At 43.6% G+C, this 19,555-nt stretch overlaps 1 protein-coding gene across 4 annotated transcripts in view; it reads right to left on the bottom strand.

Annotated features, from left to right (window-relative positions):
• Positions 1 to 19,555, bottom strand: part of LOC101135633 (probable palmitoyltransferase ZDHHC11B) — a 67,968-nt gene that overhangs the window by 5,713 nt on the left and 42,700 nt on the right. For 3 of the 4 annotated variants that reach the window (XM_063700864.1, XM_063700868.1, XM_063700867.1), the window contains 2 exons: positions 17,122 to 17,156; positions 3,415 to 3,479 (listed from right to left, as the gene is read on the bottom strand). In XM_063700864.1, coding sequence (XP_063556934.1) covers positions 3,422 to 3,479; positions 17,122 to 17,156 — 93 coding nt within the window. In that variant the 3' untranslated portion in view covers positions 3,415 to 3,421. Of the gene's footprint in view, positions 1 to 3,414; positions 3,480 to 17,120; positions 17,157 to 19,555 lie in introns of those variants that run through there. The other variant, XR_010131858.1, reaches the window with a different exon arrangement.

Below are 19,555 nucleotides of genomic sequence, written 5' to 3'. Positions count from 1 at the left end.
TTCTGACTTTGTGTTTTCTTCTCTATGTTTTGGTCTGCCAAATTCAACATCTGAAATATTTATGTGTCTGTTTCTACTATGTTTTCTGCTGCTTCTCACTCATAGTGCTTTATTTTCACGTGTGGTGGGTTGTTTTTCATTGAGAATTGCTTCTTTGCTTTGTAGTTTTGTGAGAAATCTTTGAGGCTTAGGATGAAGGTTTGTTACTCAGAAGGAATTACGCTTGGCTCCTGGGAATGACCAGTTCAGAATCTCTCTCTATTAAATTCTCGGCTTGGGGACTTTTGGTCACCCACCTGGCACAAAGTTAGGGAGAACCTGTTGCTCCAAATACTCGGCCGTGATTTTTCTTTTTCTTTCAGCTCTAGGGCTTGAAATGACTGATCCCTTCTGATTCCTTTGCGGGTAGAGAAGTGAGTTGCTTCTAGTTTGCCACTGCAATGAGGGTACCGCCCTCTGGGGGTCCTAACTTTAAGAGATTACTGATTGGCTTGCCATTTTGGCTGTGCTCTCAGCTTGATCTTCCCTTTGTACCTCTTGAAAAGGTGAAAATGAAGTTCACCAGGTTTCGCAAATGCCCTCAGGGCAAAGGCCAGCTGCACTCCCCACTAGATTTCTCTTTGGGTTCCTCTGTGCCTTCAACCCTGGCCTGAGAATTCCTTATGTCTCCTCAGTCCATTAATGCCTTTAAGAATATTTACACTCGCACTCACATGGACACGGACACGCACGCACGTGCACACACACACACCCTTAACTTGCTCAGTTTCGCAGCATTGTCCGATCCTCATAAGTGACTTGCCACATGACTAGAACCTCTGGTTTCATTTCACTCCTTCTTTCTTTCCCTTCCCTTTTTCCTTTATGCCATCGGTCTGTATCCCACAATCTTTAAAATCTACCTTAAGTATGTTCTGGGATTATGTAAAAATCAGACAACTCTCCTAGCCACCATCCTTTTCTAGAGATAGGAGTGACTGACTCCTACACCACAGGCACTTTGGAAGGGTAAGGTGTAATACTGAAGAAGTGTTTTGTGTGGTCTACAGTAATTCACAACTCTAAGACGTTATCACAGCAAACATTTGCTGTTTAAAACCTTAGTGGTGAGTTTATTTTTTTGAATGAGGCTAATTCATTTCGAAAGCATCCTAGGAAGACCAGATGCTTTTGAAATGATTTAGCCTCATTCAAAAATAACGCAAATGATAAAGAGCATGCAAATGATAAAGAATGTGACCTGAAATTATCTGCAACTTCAGCAGACAAGCTGTGGTTGGCTGAGTTTGGGCTTCTATAAAACACACTGAGCCATCTTGTTTCAATCACTAATCAAGCTCTGCCCTGGGAGCTTGCTCTTTGCTATGGTTTGGACATCTGACCCTTCCAAACCTTATGTTGAAATTTGATGTCCATTGTTGGAGATGGGGCCTCATAGGACGTGTTTGTGTCATGGGGCTGGACCCCTCATGAACAGATTAATGCCCTCCCTCTGAAGGGAGTGAGTTCATGCTCTAGTAGTTTTTGCTCTAACCAACCCATGAGACCTTGTTGTCGAAAAGGGCCTGGAGCCTCCTCCAGCCCTTCCCCTCCTCTCTCTCCATGTGATCTCTGCACATGTCAGCTCCCTTCACCTTCTGCTGTTAGTGGAAGAAGGCTGAGACCTTCACCACATGCAGAGCTCAATCTTCAACTTTTCAGCCATCAGAATCATAGGCCAAATACACGATTTTTCTTTATAAATTACCCAGGCTCAAGTGTTTCTTTGTAGTAACACTGACAGACTAAGACACGCCTTGTGTCCATCACTGTTAGTCACTGTTGCTCATGGAAGGGAGTCCACAGCTCCATTTGATGCTCACATGGAAGGATGTCCACAGAAGCTGTCAGTTTTTGCAGATTATTTGCAAGTTGATGCTTCGGCCAAGCGTCCAGCTCCACTTCTCAGGCTCTGCTACTCCTCAGCCATTTCACTGTTCCACACAAAGGAAATGGTGGGAGGAGCACATAGACTCAGGCGCTGTTCTGTAGACATTCTACGTGAGCTCAAGTTGTAGCTTCTTAAGTTTGTCCTCCATACCACTGAGACAATTTTTTACAGCACCAATTTACTTCTTTCCTTGAAAGATTTTAATTTTGCAACTTCATGGTCAGTTTCTTGCAATCTTTCCACATCTCATTCATCTCCCCTTCAATCTCCGTGGATTTGTCTTCTCATCTCAACTTGTCTCCAATTCTGATTTTGACTCCTGCCTCATGAAGACCCTGTGCTATGCATCTCAAACGCTTTTTTGTCTAGAGAACAATTTTCACAGGTTTGCTGTCTCTCTGGGCTTTCAAGGTGATGTCTATTCCCAGTTCTGCAAAATTTTCACAGGATATACACAGAACCATGAGTCCTGCCCTCTTGTCCTCTAGGGTGCTGGTCAGGGCTGTGCTGCTGGGAGACCTTGACCTTCCTCAGGGCTCTATGGCACCCAGATGGCTGTGGGAAGCTGCCTGGAGCACAGGAACTCTGAGGATACCAGGGCTTTTGATGTTTTGCCCGATCATAGGGCTTTTCTTGTATGGATCATGCCTTTCAGGATACAGTATGCCCTATACCCTTTTCCTGTCCAGCTAGCTTTTGGGAGGTGCCTCTCTGAAGCATTGTGAGAAGGCAGGTACTGAATGGTAGACTTCAGGGTGTAAAGGAGCTTGCTTTGCCTTGGAAAGCCAAGGTAACACCTTAGAGAAAGGGTTGCAGTCTCATTTTAAGGTACCATCATGTCTCACGTTTCTTAGCTGAGGGGATATAGTAGTGGAGGGAGAGCATGCACCTCTGTTTTCAAGTGCTCAGTCTACCTATTCTGATGGCAGAGCATGTCTGGATGGTTTGCCAACTCGTGTGTGCCTGATAGCAAATTCCTTTAGCCTTCTAGTGAATAAAATTTCCCCCTGATTCTGGAAGTAAATGATCATTTGTTTCACAGTTAAATTTCACTGCATTCTATGGATCGTCCTAAATGTTTAAGCAGAAAGCAGGGATAGGTAGGGTCAGAGGCATCTAATCAGAAACCGTCTTAAAATGGCAGGTGTTCATTATTTACAGTTCTTAGATCAGTACAATTGGGTGAAAATAATTCTTAGTTTAGACTTAAAGGCAAGTACGGAAATGAGAGGTGTTCAATCTATACATTGTTTACTGCCTAGAAAATAAAGATGAATTGATACTCTCACAGCTCGGCTGCCATGCACTACTTCTAAAGATGGACACACGGTTCCTGTTCTGGGGTTACTGTTGACATCAAGAGAAAAACGACAAGCAGCCCAGCCCTTGAGTTTGCATTGGTGATTTTCAAAGAAGATATTTCACTCTCTAGAGAACCAAACTTGGGTAGATTTCAACATGACCCGCACTGCCACGTATCTTACCTGAATCTCAGTCTTCACTTTCAGCACTGTCAGTTTTCATGGGCTCTGTTGTTTCTTGTTGCAGCCTGTTTGAAATATTCAGAAAGAGAAACAACAGAGAACGTATGATGTAATACTTGTTATAATGCCAAAGCGCATAAAATGTGTAAACAAGAGTACATTTTAGAGATTAGCTTGTGACATGGGCAATCACTTCACCTCTCTGAGTTTCAGAGCCTTCATTTTTGTGAAGACAGTAACACGACCGCACTGCTGAAAGAATGTTGCTTTTTTCTTCTGCATGTGTGCTGATACAGAGACAAAGTGTGCTTTCCCTAATAAATAAGAGGGTCTTGTGGTAGCCAAAGAGGCTCGTTTGGATTTCCAGCATGAAAAGTGGAGAAATGTGGGGCCCACAGGAGGTCAGCTCATGCCTGGTACCTTCTTCTCACAACTCTTGCTTGATTGTGGTGAGTTCTTGCTATCAGTGAGCCTTAAGTGTTTTTATACCCACATCTTGAGAACAGGTGTTTTGTTCTCTGCCCTGATGTTACACTAGCCCAGCCAGCCAATGACTTGATTGTTTATGTGTGCTGGCCAGCTGGCAGGAGAGGGGACCGTGTTGCTGCCCAGACTTTCCAGAGGGTTGGAGATCTGGCTTAACTTGCAACGCTGAATGTGTCAGGAATTAGACACCAGAAACACGCAAAATTTTGCTTTGAAAGGTTTTGAAAGACCCACAAGCAAAAAAGTCACTAGGAGACTTCTAAATCAAAACAGCGTATCCATCACATGCTATAGTCTCCCTTCTCTGATCCAATCCTTAAAAATTATAATGAGGATATAAACGGATCCATAAATCAGTAAGGACAGGACATCAAAGAAAAGCAAGAGGGACACCTTTCTTGGATCAGAAATGATGACTCCTAGGAGGAAAGGATGCAAATGAGAGCCGATGCAGAAGGCCATGGTCAGGAGTGTGCTGCAGAACCTGGAAGAGACCCCCAGGAATCGACACGGAGGAGCAGTGGATGCTCAGCTGGGCAGGGCTCCTGATGGGGTGATTAGCTGGGTGACTTGTAGGCTGAGCGGCCAGGCAGTGACTGCTGCTGCAAAACTTCCCAAACCATAGGCAACAATGGGAGTGTCTGCCACCAGATTATTGCAGGGGGAGCAGTAGTCTTGGTAGACACAGAGAAGTGCAAAGAAAAAAATGCACAGAAGGAAGTGACAGGACTCAGTAAGCAAAGGAGAGCTGAGGTATCACCAAATGAATCCAAAAATTACTGAGAATAAAGAGAAAATAAAATATTAATTTCAAATGAAAACATAAAGGCATGACAAAGTATGATAGGTGAAATGGTGGAGGATTGTGAGACATACAGGTTTGTGGGGAAGAATGTAGATAACTGTGTTGTAAAAGTGTGTGTAAGTATGTATATAAAAATGCAGAGGAAGTTTACCTAAGGACAAAATGGTATTGTAGAAAGCTATAAAGCCTGGTCCTTCCACTGAAACAACCACTGAGCTATAAAGAGTAATTGCAATGAATTATTTGGAAACTCTGGAATCTGGTCAGACATGTATGGGAGAGTGCTTGAAGAAAGGAGAAGCTGGGCTGGGTGCGGTGGCTCACACCTGTAATCCCAGCACTTTGGGAGGCTGAGGTGGGTGGATCACGAGTTCAGGAGATCGATACCATCCTGGCTAACATGGTGAAACTCTGTCTCTACTAAAAATACAAAAATACAAAAAAAAAAAAAAAAAGCTAAATGTGGTGGCGAGTGCCTGTAGTCCCAGTTACTTGGGAGGCTGAGGCAGGAGAATGGTGTGAACCTGGGAGGTGGAGCTTACAGTGAGCAGAGATTGTGCCACTGCACTCTAGCCTGGGTGACAGAGCGAGACTCTGTCTCAAAAAAAAAAAAAGAAAAAGAAAGGAGAAGCTGCTGGTCTTTCGTGAATGGTGTACATGAGCCAGCTACCGCCTCAATTTCTTAGTCTTCCTGTGGCTATAAGGGCAGCAACCTACATTCTTGGAGCAGCTGGCTGATGTCAGAGTGAGCATCAGGAACCTTGTCCTCAATAAATTTGAGGTGGTACATTTTGGTTAGTCTGGTGGTGCCCTGAGGGATCAATACAGAGGCTTGCCTTGGTTTTGATCCACTTGGCAGCAGTGGCTTCCTCCAGCAGCAACCATTGGAAGATTTAGAGAGACAGACAGTCCCCCCTTGTTTGTAGCTAGATATTTGAGGAAATCTTTGATAGTTCACTAACTGGTCATAGAGATAAAGGAAGAGCAACTTCAGTGACAAGAAATACACATTTTGCAAAACTACTTTGGAAAGGGCACAAACTGATGGTTCCAGCCTTTAACAAGAGAAAATCCACAGTCCCAGAGGAGGAGAAGCACTTGATTTTTAGAGTTACCACATTATGATACACAGAATATCCAGTTTTTAACAAAAAAAGAACATATAAAGAAATAGAATAATATGGCCCACTCACAGGGGAAAAAGACATGGCATAAACTATGTCTGTGAAAGTTCAGACATTTGAACTACTAGTCAAAGACATTAAATCAGCTGTCTTAAATATGCTCAGTAAACTAAAGGAAGTCACTGACAACTAAATAAAGTAGGAAAATTACATATGAGCAAATTAGATTATTAGTAGAGAGAGAAATTATATATTTTTTAAAAACCAAAAAGAAACTGGAGCTGGAAAGTACGTAACTGAAATAAAAAGTTCATTAGAAGAGTTCAACAGATTTGAGCAAGCAGAAGAAAGGATCAGCTAACTCGAAGACAACCGAAATTATCCAGTCTTAGGACCAGAAAAAAAAAAAAAAGAATGAAGGAAGATGAACAGAGCTTGAAAGGTTTGTTAGACACCATCAAGGGTACCAACATATGCAACATAGGAGTCTCCAAAGGAGAAGAGAAAAGGAAAGAGGCAGAAAAAATACAGTGTTCCCCCATTATCAGCAGTTGTGTTTTCTGCACTTTCAGTTACCTCTGGACAACCACAGTCCAACAATATTAAATGGAAAATTCCAGAAATAAACAATTCACAATTAAATTGTGTGTAGTTCTGAGTAGCATGATGAAATATCATTCTGCCCTGCTGTGCCCACCCAGGACATGAATCATTCCTTTGTCCAGCATATCCATGCTGTATACACAATCTGCCCATTAATGTACAGGAAAAAACATAGTGTTTACAGGGTTTGGTACTATCTACAGTTTCAGATACTTACTGAGAGTCTTGGAACGTATCCCCCACAGATAATGGGGGAGCAGGAGACTACTCTATTTAAAGAAATAATGGCTGAAAACTTTCCAAATCTAATTAAAGGAATGAATCTACACATCCAAGGAGCTCAACGAATTCCAAGCAGGCTATATGCCAAAAGATCTACACCAAGACACATTACAGTTAGATTGTCAAGGCATAGACAACGAGAGAATTTTGAAGGCAGGCAGAGAGAAGTGACTAATCAGAATCAAGAGATCCTTAATAAAATTATCAGGTGATTTCTCATTAGAAACTAAGGAGGCTCAAAGGCAGTGGGGTGACATATTTAAATGCCCTGGAAGGTGGAAAATACCTGTCAACCAAGAATTCTATATGTGACAAATCTATCCTTCCAGAATAAAGCAATAACTAAGACATTCTCAGATAGACAAAAATTGAGGGAATTCATTATCAGTAGAACTACCCTAAAAGAAATATTAAAGAAATTATTTAGTCCTAAATGAAGACACTAGACAGTAACTCAAAACCATACAAAGAAATAAAGAACATTGGTAAAAAAATAAAGAACACAGGTAAATATACAAGTCAATAATATTGTACTTTTGGTTTGTAGCTCTTTTTTTCTATATAATTTAAAAGTCAAATGCATAATACAATAATTATAAATATTGTTAATGGGTGCACACTGTATAAAGATGTAATCAATGACAACAGCAGTATAAAGGGTGAGGGATGGAGATGGATAAAAGCAGTATTTGTGTACTATTGAAACTAAGTTGGGGCTGACTGTAGTGGCTTACTCCTGTAATCCCAGCCTTTGGGAGGCTAAAGTGGGAGGATCGTGTGAGACCAGGAGTTCAAGTCCAGCCTGGCAACATACTGATACCCCATTTCCACAAAAAATAATTTAAAATTAGCCAAGCATGGTGATGTGTGCCTGTAGTCCTAGTTACTTGGAAGGTTGAGGTGGAAAGATTGCTTGAGCCCAGGAGTAGGAGGTTGCAGTGAGTTATCACTGTGCACTCCAGCCTGGGCAACAGACTGAGTCCTGTCTCAAAAAAAAATCTACATTGGTATTCAAACTAGGGTGTTATACGTTTAAGACATTAATTATTATCCTCAGCATAACCACTAGGAAGATAATTAGAAAATGTACAAAAAAGGAAAGAGCAAAGGGATCAAAATGGAACCTTACAAACATTCAACTAAAGATTTTTTAAATGGGCAGGAATTGAGAAATAAAAATATATATGATATACAAAATGCAAAAAGCTAAATAGCAGAAGTGAATCATTTCTTATCAGTAATTACTTTAAACATTATATAGATAGATAGGTGGATTGGATTTTTAAAAAGCTGAAGTGCCTGTGGACAAAGATGCTGAGTTAAAGGAGGTTGTCTTCCTTACTGAGTAATAGAGAAGCTCCCGGGCCCCGAGATATGGAGGGTCCCAGGGGCAAGGGTGAGGAGCGAGGATGGGGGTGGGATGTGAGGTTAAGCACAAGGGTGGTAGCTGAGTGTCCATATATGGAACATGTTGCTCACCCCACACAGCAAGCAGCTAGCCTCTGCCACCCCACAGGAGATAAGAAGGGTCTGACGTCAGGACACCAGAGGTGTGGCAGGTGGGAGAATGGGGGAGGTGCTGGAAAGGAAAGAGTGGGGCTAGTGACCATAATACTGAATAACTAGAGCCTTTCGTGAGAGAGAGAGGGAGTACTTACTTCTCAGAACTTATTAAGCTATGGGAAGTAAGATGACAAGAAATTAGTGCAGGGATAGACAAACTGACAAGTGGAATTGACTAGACAGCTCACAAATAGACTCAGATATGTGCATAAATGGAATTCAGGACAGAAGCGGCTTTTTATGCCAGTGGGGAGAGGACCTGCTCAATGAATGGAGCTGGAAACAATACAAATCCATAGAGGGAAGAATGAAGTTAGATCTCTACCTCACACCATACACTGAAATCAACCAAACATAAAGACTTGGCTCTCAAAATCAAAACTGAAAACCCTTAGTAGAAATAATAGATGGCTATCTTTTGGATATTTTGGTGGAAAGATTCATTAATCAAGACCAAAAAGCATTACTTATACAATATGTATAAACATGACTATATTGTAATGCATGATCTGGTTTCTAGAATGGTATATTAAATTAAACATGGAGTTAAGCTGCACATGGACAGACTCTATCTGTAATTCACCCAACTGACAAAAGGTTTGTATAAAGAATATATAAAAACTCTATAAATCAATAAGAAAAGCACAAAGAGTCCAGTGGAAAAATGGACTAGGGACATGAGCAAGTGCTTCATGGAAGAGAAAACTCGTATGACTCACATGTGTTCAGATTCATTAATAATGAGGGAAATACTGAAGTAGGCCACAATAAGCCACCAGTTCACACTACTCGACTGTCAATTCCAAGTGTTGGAGAGGACATGAAGCAATAGGACTTCTTATACCCTGCTGTGAGAGTGTAACATGTGCAACACCTTTAAAAAACTGTGGCCTTATCTCTGAGAGCTGGACATTCTAGCAATTGCACCACTAGGAATAGCCCCGGGAGAAATGGTTGCACCTGTACAACAGGAGAGCTGTCAAGATCAAGCAGCACAGCTGGGTGCCATCTCCATCTCCATGCCCAACCATAGCAGAGGGGGTAATTAAGTGTGGTACGGGGTGGAACAGCCACAGAAGCAAACGCCAACAGACTACAGCGACAAGGAGTATGGACAGACCTTGGCAATTTAGTACTAAGTGAAAAAGGTGATTCCTCAAAGATTCCAGATACTACATACACACGATGTCCTTTCTGTTAAAGAAAAAAAAAGACATGAAAAAGTAACCAATGTATTGCATGTATGTACTCTTTAAGAATATACATCTATATCTATATAGACATCTAAGGAACAAAATTTGAAGGAAAGCAAGACAATGAAGAACATGAGCGGGGTGCAAGGACTTGGAATGGGGGCCCTGTCAACAGATAAAGATGATGTCAGACTCTGCTTTTGTTGTTGGTGCTTCCGCCACTATCATACCTAAACAAAATATGTAGTCAATGAAGGAAGCAGGTCACTCACAGATCAAGGATGAATCTGTTCCCACCCAGGATTGGGATTCCTGTGACTCTGGGCACCTAGGACCCAAAACAAGGGGAAAGAGGCAACCACCATTCACTGGGCATCCCAAAGCCAGACCCTGGGCAGTGACGTTCACAACTCCAGGAGCTCACACACAACCTTCTTGGGAAGAGATACTAATATCCCCCATTTCCTTGTGAGGAATAGGGGCTCAGAGTGGTTTAAAAACTTATGAGGTTGTAGAACCAGCAGCATCTCCACACTGGCCCCGAACTGAGGTCTGTCAGACGCCAAAGTCCAAATGCAGGTTACGGTGCCAATTAGTTTCTCATCGCTCTGCTAAGAGGAGCTTTGGATTCCTACGAAGAGTGAGAGAGGTGGGCCTGCGATGCCTCTGGGGGATATCAGAGCAACAGGATCAGATGCAGGTCCTGGACTGAGCCTGCAGCTAAGAGAAGGCCACAGGCCGGGTCTGGGGGTGCAGGCCAGTCCCCATCAGACTCTCAGTGACTGTGGCCACTGGGGTTAAGGGCCAGGGTGTGACCTTCCATGGTCAGAATGGGGCTCTCCTAAGTGGACTGAAAGACAAACCCTAGATCTTCAGGTGGGTCCTTCTGAATCTGTGGTGCCATAGAAGGAAAACTGGGCACTGCAGCCCGGTGTGGATGGGAGGGGTGAAGTTGCGCAGCCTCCCTCTCGCTGTGCAGCCTCTTGGGAGGGAGCATGCAGGACATCTGAGAGGACATGCTCCCTTAGCCTTAGACCCTTTGCTGGGTGTATAAGTGCTCAGCTCTTAGTGCAGAGAGACAGCCCTATGGTAGCTGCATCTGCCCTCCTCCCCTCTCTAGCTCCTCTGCTCTGCCTGAGCTGTCCTCTGGGTGTGGGTTCAGACCTGTCCACACATCCTGTGCTGTGTCCTCAGTGCTCCCAGCCATGTCCCACTTCCAGGCTCCCTCACTCAGTTCCCCTCGGATGTCTGCATGTGTCTCCAACACACTTACATGTTCCATCTTATTTATTTATTTATTTATTTATTTATTTATTTATTTTGAGACGTAGTCTCACTCTGTCACCCAGGCTGGAGTGCAGTGGCACGATCTTGGCTCACTGCAACCTTCACCTCCCAGGTTCAAGCCATTCTCCTGCCTCAGCCTCCCGAGGAATGGGATTACAGGAGCATGCAACCAAACCCAGCTAATTTTTTTTTTTTTTTTTTTGAGACAGTCTTGCTCTGTCACCCAGGCTGGAGTACAGTGGCACAATCTTGGCTCACTGCAAGCTTTGCCTCCTGGGTTCACGCCATTCTCCTGCCTCAGCCTCCCGAGTAGCTGGGAGTACAGGTGCCTGCCACTACGCCTGGCTAACTCTTTTGTATTTTTAGTAGAGACAGGGTTTCACCGTGTTAGCCAGGACAGTCTCGATCTCCTGACCTCTTGATCTGCTGCCTCGGCCTCCCCACATGCTCCATCTTTTGACCATCAGTTACACACACACACAGACACACACACGCACACTATTTATTCCCCACCTGTCTCCTGTATGCACAGTTTTCCCAACATTTTATTAAAATTTCAAACATAAGGAAGACTGGAAAGGGCTTTACAAAAAAATAAAAAACAAACAAAACCTGAACCCAGCACCTGGAAGCGACCAGGGCTAATGTTTGTCCTCTACCCCATCACATAACTGTCCGCCCATCACTCTGGTCTGCCGCATTTCAGACTGGTTGCAGACATCTGCATACCTGGCTGAGATGCACACACGGCACTTCTGGGCCTTTGTTGCTGTTGGAGCAGCACCCTTCAGGACCCTTCCTGTAGATGGTGTGCCTGTGTCCCCAGATTCACAGGCTGAAGTCCTAACCCCAGCATTGTGTGTCATAAAGCGGAGCCTTTGGTGTCAGCTCCCGAATGTGGGACCCGGATGACAGGATTCGTGAGTGCCTTCAGAAGAGGCATGTGAGTGAGATCTCACTCTCGACTCCCTGCCTTGTGAGGACAACCAGAGGAGGCCATCGGAGAACCGGGAAGGGGCTCTCACCAGACACCGGATCTGCCGGTGCCTTGAGCTGGGACTTGCCTGCTGTGTGAGGACAACCAGAGGAGGCCATCGGAGAACCGGGAAGGGGCTCTCATCAGACACCAGATCTGCCGGTGCCTTGAGCTGGGACTTCCCAGGCTCTGGAATGGTGAGAAATAACGTTTGTTGCCTAAGCCCCCGCTGTGTGGTATTTCTGTTGAAGCAGGCTGAACAGACTAAAACACCTATGAATGCTTACAATTAGTCAAACGAGCAACTCGGAATATTGTTGTAACCTCCACTGTGGAGGAAGGCTGTGTGCTGCTCACTGGAAGGAAGAGGCCAGCGGCTTTGGCGATACCCCAGATGACGAGGTCCTTTCTAGATGCCAAACAGCAGCGGGACTCAGGCTCAAGCCCTGGGAGGGAGACAGGAGCTCCTCATGATCCCCTCTTCTAGGAAGCGCAGGAGGAAGGAAAGACCACGTGTCAGCAAAGCAGGGTCTCGCTTTCGGGAGGAGCTCACAACAGGCCATGCCATTAAGGCTCCGAAGTTCCGGACAAGCACCATTACCGTGGTTTCTGCTTGTCAGCAGATCCCAGGAACAGGCAGCTCCCGGGAGGCTGCGTGAGTGCTCAGGAGTATACTACACAACAGACACCACCTGGGCATGACGCTTACATGGAAAGCACCCTGGATGCTTGGTAGGGGGATGATGCAAAGGAACAGCTCCAACCTCCCGTGGAAAATTAATACAAGCCACTGAATGAGGCGCTGGGGATTAGGGTCTTCACACGGGAAATCCTGCTCCCTGCTCCTACTTTCATTCCAGCTGGTCAGCTACGTCCACCCATTCCCTTCGACATCCCACAGCAAACACGCAGACCAGAATATCCCCCATCGGTTTGTCTAATATCCACCACTAGAGACACTATAAATTCCCACACATTTCCCACAAAATAGACCTGTGATTAGCAACATCACACCCCACAGGCTCTTAATGAATGGAGTTTCCCTGTGTGGCAAAGCGTGACATGATTTAAACAAAGTCCCTGATCGCTAGAAACAGATGTTTGTAATGTGCGCAGCAGGCAGAGCCTGAAGTAAAAGGCTGTGAGTGAGTCTATAAGGTGGACCAGCTGGATCCAAACTGTTAGGTGACCCTGGAAGCATATTCTGTGACAAAAAAAAGGGTTAATGGTAACTTATCGCCTGTTGCATCTAGAGGCTTTGTAAACTCACGTGGTGTTGGTGTAACACTTTTCACATTAAACAAGGTTAGCTCATTCTCCTGTGGAGAAGACTTGAATGAAATGAAGGTTTCCAACAAAGAGGAATATGATTTAAAGATGGAGCGGTTTATGCCCATCTTTAACGGCACAATGTAGAGTTTAAAAAGCAGGTGCCTAAAGAGGTGTATTAAATGATAATTTCATTTAGAAAATGGGTCTAATACACAGAAAAAATGTTAAAAGGGAAGCCGCAGGAGGTGCCAATCAAAATGCCTGCAGTAGCCATTGGTGGGTGGGGGGACTGTGAGTGACTTCGGTTTTTACACCAAGAATGTTTGTAACTTCCCTATTTTCTATTTTGAACGTGTACTGGTAAAACATATATATTTTTTCAAAGTGAAAGTTTACAATCCTGGTCACAATTAATTTTCTATCATTCTTGCCAGAAATGGATAAAGGAGAAAATGTCTTAGTTTTTACCTAATATTAGAACCATAGGCTATACTTCAAAGTAAAATTCAAAATAACCTGGATTCACTAAATCAAAGAAAACCTGTTTACAAGGAAAATTAATGGGTTGTGTGAAAGAGCATTTTCACACTAAGAGATATGTAATCCTTGATTGCTGAAACTAGGCAAAACTCTGAAGCAATTCTCAGATTTGAGAAATTGATGAACGGGGCACTTCTCCTGGGCTACCCTTTTCTGACCCAGGAAGCTGCCTGCCTCTTGAGCTGCAGAACCCGGCTGGCCTTCCCTGGCCTGGAACTCTGGCGCTGCCCCCAGCACGTTTCCGTGAAGGGCGGAGCTTCTGGGGCAACTCAGGAAGAGCAAGGCAGGAACTTCCATCCTCTGCCCACCTGGGGGAGACTGACTTCTGGGTCCTTACTGTGGCTCCCAGCGGAGTTGGGATGCCAGGGAAACACTATCGGCCACTCTCAAAATGAGGTGTATATTTAATATAACTTTGCTCCAAATCCCAGGTTTCCTGGAACTGAAACAAAATGTATTTTCCATATAAATTTCAAATAAACTTAGATGAAAAAATTAAAGTTTAAAAATTGTCAAAACTTTTAGAAATGAAAAAACCTGAGAAAGTGACTGTCGGACATTAAAATGTAGCTCAGGAAGGTCCAGTAATTAAAACAGCACGGTTTAGGACACAGATCAACAAGGCAGAAATAAACGTGTAGAAACAGATCTGAGTCTAGGGCTTATGGCAAGCACTAGAAAAGGGGGCCTTTGAATTAGATGGAAAGGTGTATTGTTTCATAAGCGAGGTGGCAACCATTAGTTAAGTCTTTGAGATAAAGTAACCTTAGCTCTCTCCCTGTATGCAAAAATAAGTCCAAGATGGCTTGAAAATCAAAATATAAGGAAAGTCAAAACAGAAAAATTATGAAAATATCAGCAAAGAGTTCTGGATGATTTTGGTATAACCCTGGAGTAAGAAAGACTTTTTAAAACAAGACAGGAACATTTGACAACTGACTTCACAAAAATTTATGAACTTCACGTTTGCAAAAGACACGATAAACACAAAATTTTAAAAGACAGACTGAAAGAAATACGTTGGAAACACATAGATCAGAGAATTACTATCCCTAATGTGCAAAGAGCACTTAATATCGACAATACAAACAACTCCATTTAAAAGTGTGCAAACATTTGAAAAGCTAATTCATACAAGAGGAACTGTGAAACGGTAAAAAAAAGAATGACAATATGTTCAGTCTCATTAGTAATAAGGAAAATGCACATTGAAACAATTAAAAGTGTTATTTGGATAAAACTAAAAATACCTTGCTAATATCTGGTGCTGAAAAGAGTGAGGAAATTGAAGGAAATTTGCATTGTTGAAACCTTTTGGTAAAGTAAGTAAAAAGAAACTATGAGGATTTAAAATGCAAATGCCCTTTGACTTTTAAGTGTTCTACAGAAACAAAACAATATTGTCAATATCTGACAACCTTGGCACAAAGGCGCTTCTTGCAATTCTGTTTGCAAAACCTAAACTTGGTCATAAACTTAATATCCCGTAGTGAACAATGGTTGACTAAGCCACGGTATATGCACATCACGAGAGGGTGAAGTTCCTGACAAGAATAAAACACATCTATATGAAACGTCATGAGTGTAATCTATGCCGTATTGTTGAAGAAATCAAAAAAGGAAGCTGCAGAATAATTCATATGGGATACGTTAACCTCTCAACGTGAGTGAATCTGCATAGAGAAAAAACATGTATTTATCCTCTATTATTAAAACGGCGTTTTGAGGTGGTATTCAGGGAGGGAGGTGCAGAATATTTTTAACTTATGTACTATCTATCGTATTCAAACTGATACAATCAGCATGTAATAAGGTTATAAGTTCTGAGTGTAAGTTAGGTATTAAATTCTCCCCCATCTAAATGTTGCTCCATGGCCAGACACAGTGGGTCATGTCTGTAGTCCCAGCACTTTAGGAGGCTGAGGCAGGCAAATCCCTTGAACTCAGGAGTTCGAGACCAGTGTGGACAACATGGTGACACCCCATCTCTACAAAAGTTGGCTCAGCGTGGTGGCATGAGCCTGTGGTCCCTGCTACTTGGGAGGCTGAGGTGGGTGGATTGCGAGAACCCAAGTGGCAAAGGTTGTAGTGAGCTGAGATTGTGCCACTGCACTGCAGCCTGGGTGACAGAGTAAGACCCTGTCTCAAAAAAATAATAAAAAAAATGTTGCTCCATGATCCAGGGCAGCTGGGTTGGGAGGATGAGGCCAGCTGGGTGCACTCATCTGTGAGGGGGAGACCGGGAGACATGTGGTGACCTCAGCAGTCTGGGGCCCCAGGTGCCTCTAGAGGAACCCCGAGCAGCTGCTCCAAGCCATAAGGTGTGGGTGCCCCTTCTTCCCAGCATGAGCAGCCTCCCTCACACACCCTCCCTGAATAATGTCGGCCGTGTCTCTGGGCATGTGTCCACTGGGCCCTTCCTGGTTTGGACATCGGGCCCCCCTGAGCAGCAGGACCTACTGGAATGGTGGCAGAGACCCCAGAGGTCCTGGGCCAGGACAGCTGCAGCTGCTGGGTGCCCAGAGAGGAGGATGGGGCTGTTCTGTGCAGGCTGGGGTGGGCGCTTCCCCTGTGGGGTCAGCTGGGACTCCCTGCAGTGACAGGAGGAGTATGGCAGGCAGGCTGGGGACTGGGATGTGAGGTGAAGGCAGGAAGGAGGCTGTGTCAGTGTGAGAGAGTGTGACTGTGTGTGAGAGTGTGTGTGTGCGCATGTGCCTGTGTCTGTGCACCTGGGGTGGTTTGAGCCAATGACTCTTATCTTTCCATTTCATTTTCCTTTAGGTTGTATTAAATGGTTCTAGATGAAACTTTAGTAGAGTGTAGGAGCGCAATATCTAAACCCTGAAACTCTGGGAAATGTTGTATAAAGTTGCTTTTTAAAATATAAAGTTAATATGTGTTCATTTTATGGAAAGGAAAATGAAATAGCAAACAGAGTAAATAATTTACTCAGCATCATGTGTGAGTAGATTTCCTATTACTCTATGTTCTGTGAGAAGTGTATCCTGCACTTGAGATTCTCTGGGAAGAATATGCATTTGTCATGGCTGCACAATTTTATTTCATCATGGGAACAGGGTACCCTTTAGAATGTGTGCTTAAAACTGGATCATGGTCCTCTTTATAAGGGTCTTCTTTCAGCTTTGTAGTTTGGAGGGTGAAAAAGTGGTGTGCAGTTGGGCTGGAATTGTGCAGTGTTGGGGCAGAGCTGTCATCAGTGGATGTATTTAGAGTTGAAATGACAAGTCTGACTCTCAATGAAACACTATTAGAAACATTAAAAAACATTCAGGCTCACAACATTACATGTGTTTAAAGAAAGAAAATAACTACGCTTGGCCTTATTTTTGTGCATAAGTTCAAATGTTAGTTATAAAGAATTCTATAATTTTTTCAAGTAAGATCAGTGCAATAAGCTACATGAATGGCTATAAATATTCAGTGAAGCATTTCTACTTTCCCTTATGTCATCAGAATATTTGAACATGTTAAATAGAGGACATATTTTCCTAGGTAATTTGAGTTCAGGCAAGTGTAGAGACAGATAAAACGTTCCCGTTAAACTTACGAACTTACCCAGGTGTAGATGTACTCGGGGCATCATCTGCTTCCTGTGGGGGGAAGGGATGCAAAATTCATAGGATGAACAAAGACCTTGTTGACATTAAACTTATTCTTAAACAAAATTCAAGTTCATTACTAGTCAGTTCTGAGTAATGGTACTTCAAGAATGCCTGGATCATGGAATAGGATCTCAGTGGTGGCACAGCACCCTTCCTCCCAATCCTTGTATTATGGGCTGAACTATATCCTCCTCCAAATTCATAGGTTGACATCCTGACACCCAGCACCTCAGAACGTGACTATATGTGGAGACAGGGTCTTGAAAGAGGTAATGGATGTTAGATGAGGCTATTGGAGTGAGCACTAATCCAGAGCAACTCGTGTCCTTTTATGAAGGGGAGATTATGACAGAGACACAGACAGAGGGAAGACCGTGAGAGGACACAGAGAACAGGTGGCCGTCTACAAGGCAAGGAGAGAGGCCTTGGGAGAAACCAACCCTGCAGACACTGCTCTGGGACCTCCAGCCTGCAGATAGGTGAGAAAATACATTTCTTGTTCCAACGCCCCATGTGTGGTTCCTGCTTGTGGAAGCTCTAGCAAAGAAAAACACCTGCGACTTGTGCACACACATGTTTTTTTCAGTGCTCTTGGTTAAGAACCTGGGAGTGGGAGTGCTCGGTCACATTATAAGTATATGCTCAGCATCTGAAACTTTGCCAAACTGCTCGCCGATGTGGCATCATTTTCCATCCCCATGAGCAATGGATGAGACTTCCAGTTCTCCGATGTCTTCACTAACACTTGCTATTGTTCATCTTCTTTTTAATTATATTTTTTAGAGACAGAGTCTTGCTTTCATTGCTCTTGGGTAAGAATCTGGGGGTGAGAGTGTTGGGTCATATCATAAGTACCTACTCAGCATCAGAAGCTTTGCCAAACTGCTTGGTGATGTGGCATCATCTCTCATCCCCATCAGCAATGGATGAGACTTCCAATTCTCCCACATATTCACCAACACTTGGTATTGTTCATCTTTTTAAAAATTAATTTTTTTAAAGATAGGTTGCCCAGGCTGGTCTCAAACTCCCAGCCTCCAACCATCCTTCTGCCTCCTTGGACTCTGAAAGTGCTGGGATTTCAGGCATGAGCTGCTGTGCCTGGCTTATCTTGTTGATCATTTTTATTGTAGCCTTTCTAACATGGGTGCCATGCTATCTTATTGTGGTTTTAGCTCGTGGATCCCTGATGGGAAATGATGTTGAGCAGCTTTTCATGTGCTTTGTTGTTCATATTATTGCCTTGTGGAAGTTTTGTGTTCAAATCTTTTGCCCATTTGAAAACAGAGTTTTCTTATTGCTGAGTTTTGAAAATTCTTTAAATATTCTGGATACAAGTATATGACTTGAAAATATTTTATTTCAGTCTGTGGCTTATATTTTCATTCTCTTAATGGTGTCAATTGAAGGGAAATTTTTAAATGCTTACAGTCAAATTTATTCTTCTTTTTTCGGAAATAATGTTTTTGGGATCTATCAAAGAAGACATTGCTTAACAGAAGATCACAAAGATATTCTCTGGAGGGAGACTCAGAGGCGGACAACATGGTGGCAGCAGCTGCACGGGCGGGAGGAGGGACGGTAGCGCAGGCGGTGGTGGGGCTGGCGGGGGTTCCAGCTGTGGGACAGGCAGTGGCCGTAGCGGCATGTTGGATAAGTGGAAGATAGGTGATATGCCTGGAAAAACTGACAAGTGGGATGGATCAGCTGTGAAAAACTCTGGATGATTCTGCCAAAAAGATACTTCTGGAAAAATACAAATACGTGGAGAATTTTTGTCTAATTGACGGTCACCTCACCATCTGTACAATCTCCTGTTGCTTTGCCATAGTGGCTGTGACTTGGGATTATATGCATCCCTTTCCAGAGTCCAAGCCCGTTTTGGCTTTGTGATGATGGGAATTCTGACTATTTAGACCTCATCTAAGGAGAAGATCATCTTTCTCGTGGCCCACAGAAAAGAGCCTACAGGAGTGGATTCTGATGCTATTTGGGAGCTGCCCTCCAGTCTTAAAAGGTTTGATGGCAGATACACCCTGAAGCTGACCTTCATCAGCAGGAGAACAAAGCAGCAGCGGGAAGCCAAGTTCACCAAGTCTATGGCTGAATTTTTCTGACCCCAGTGGGAGACTGGTCATGGATGCATGAGCCTGAAATGTCCAGGCTCCATGACACTCTCCCCATGGGAAGAAACATCAAATAGCCAATTCTAAAGGTAGCCCTCTTTCTGCTGGATCTTGCTGAATTACTGCCCTGGGGGGTAGGGGAGATAAAAAGAACTTAAAATGGGTAAAGTAAGAACTGTTAAAAAGTCCATGTTTTGTCCTGAAATTTTACTCTATTCTGGATACATAGGATTTTCTGACACAGATACGAGAAGTTGTAGC

The sequence above is a fragment of the Gorilla gorilla genome, chromosome 19 (assembly GCF_029281585.2).
Source record: "Gorilla gorilla gorilla isolate KB3781 chromosome 19, NHGRI_mGorGor1-v2.1_pri, whole genome shotgun sequence".
NCBI lineage: Eukaryota > Metazoa > Chordata > Mammalia > Primates > Hominidae > Gorilla > Gorilla gorilla.
The sequence above is the reverse complement of the archived record's forward strand: the minus strand, read 5'-3'. Positions and strand labels throughout refer to the sequence as shown.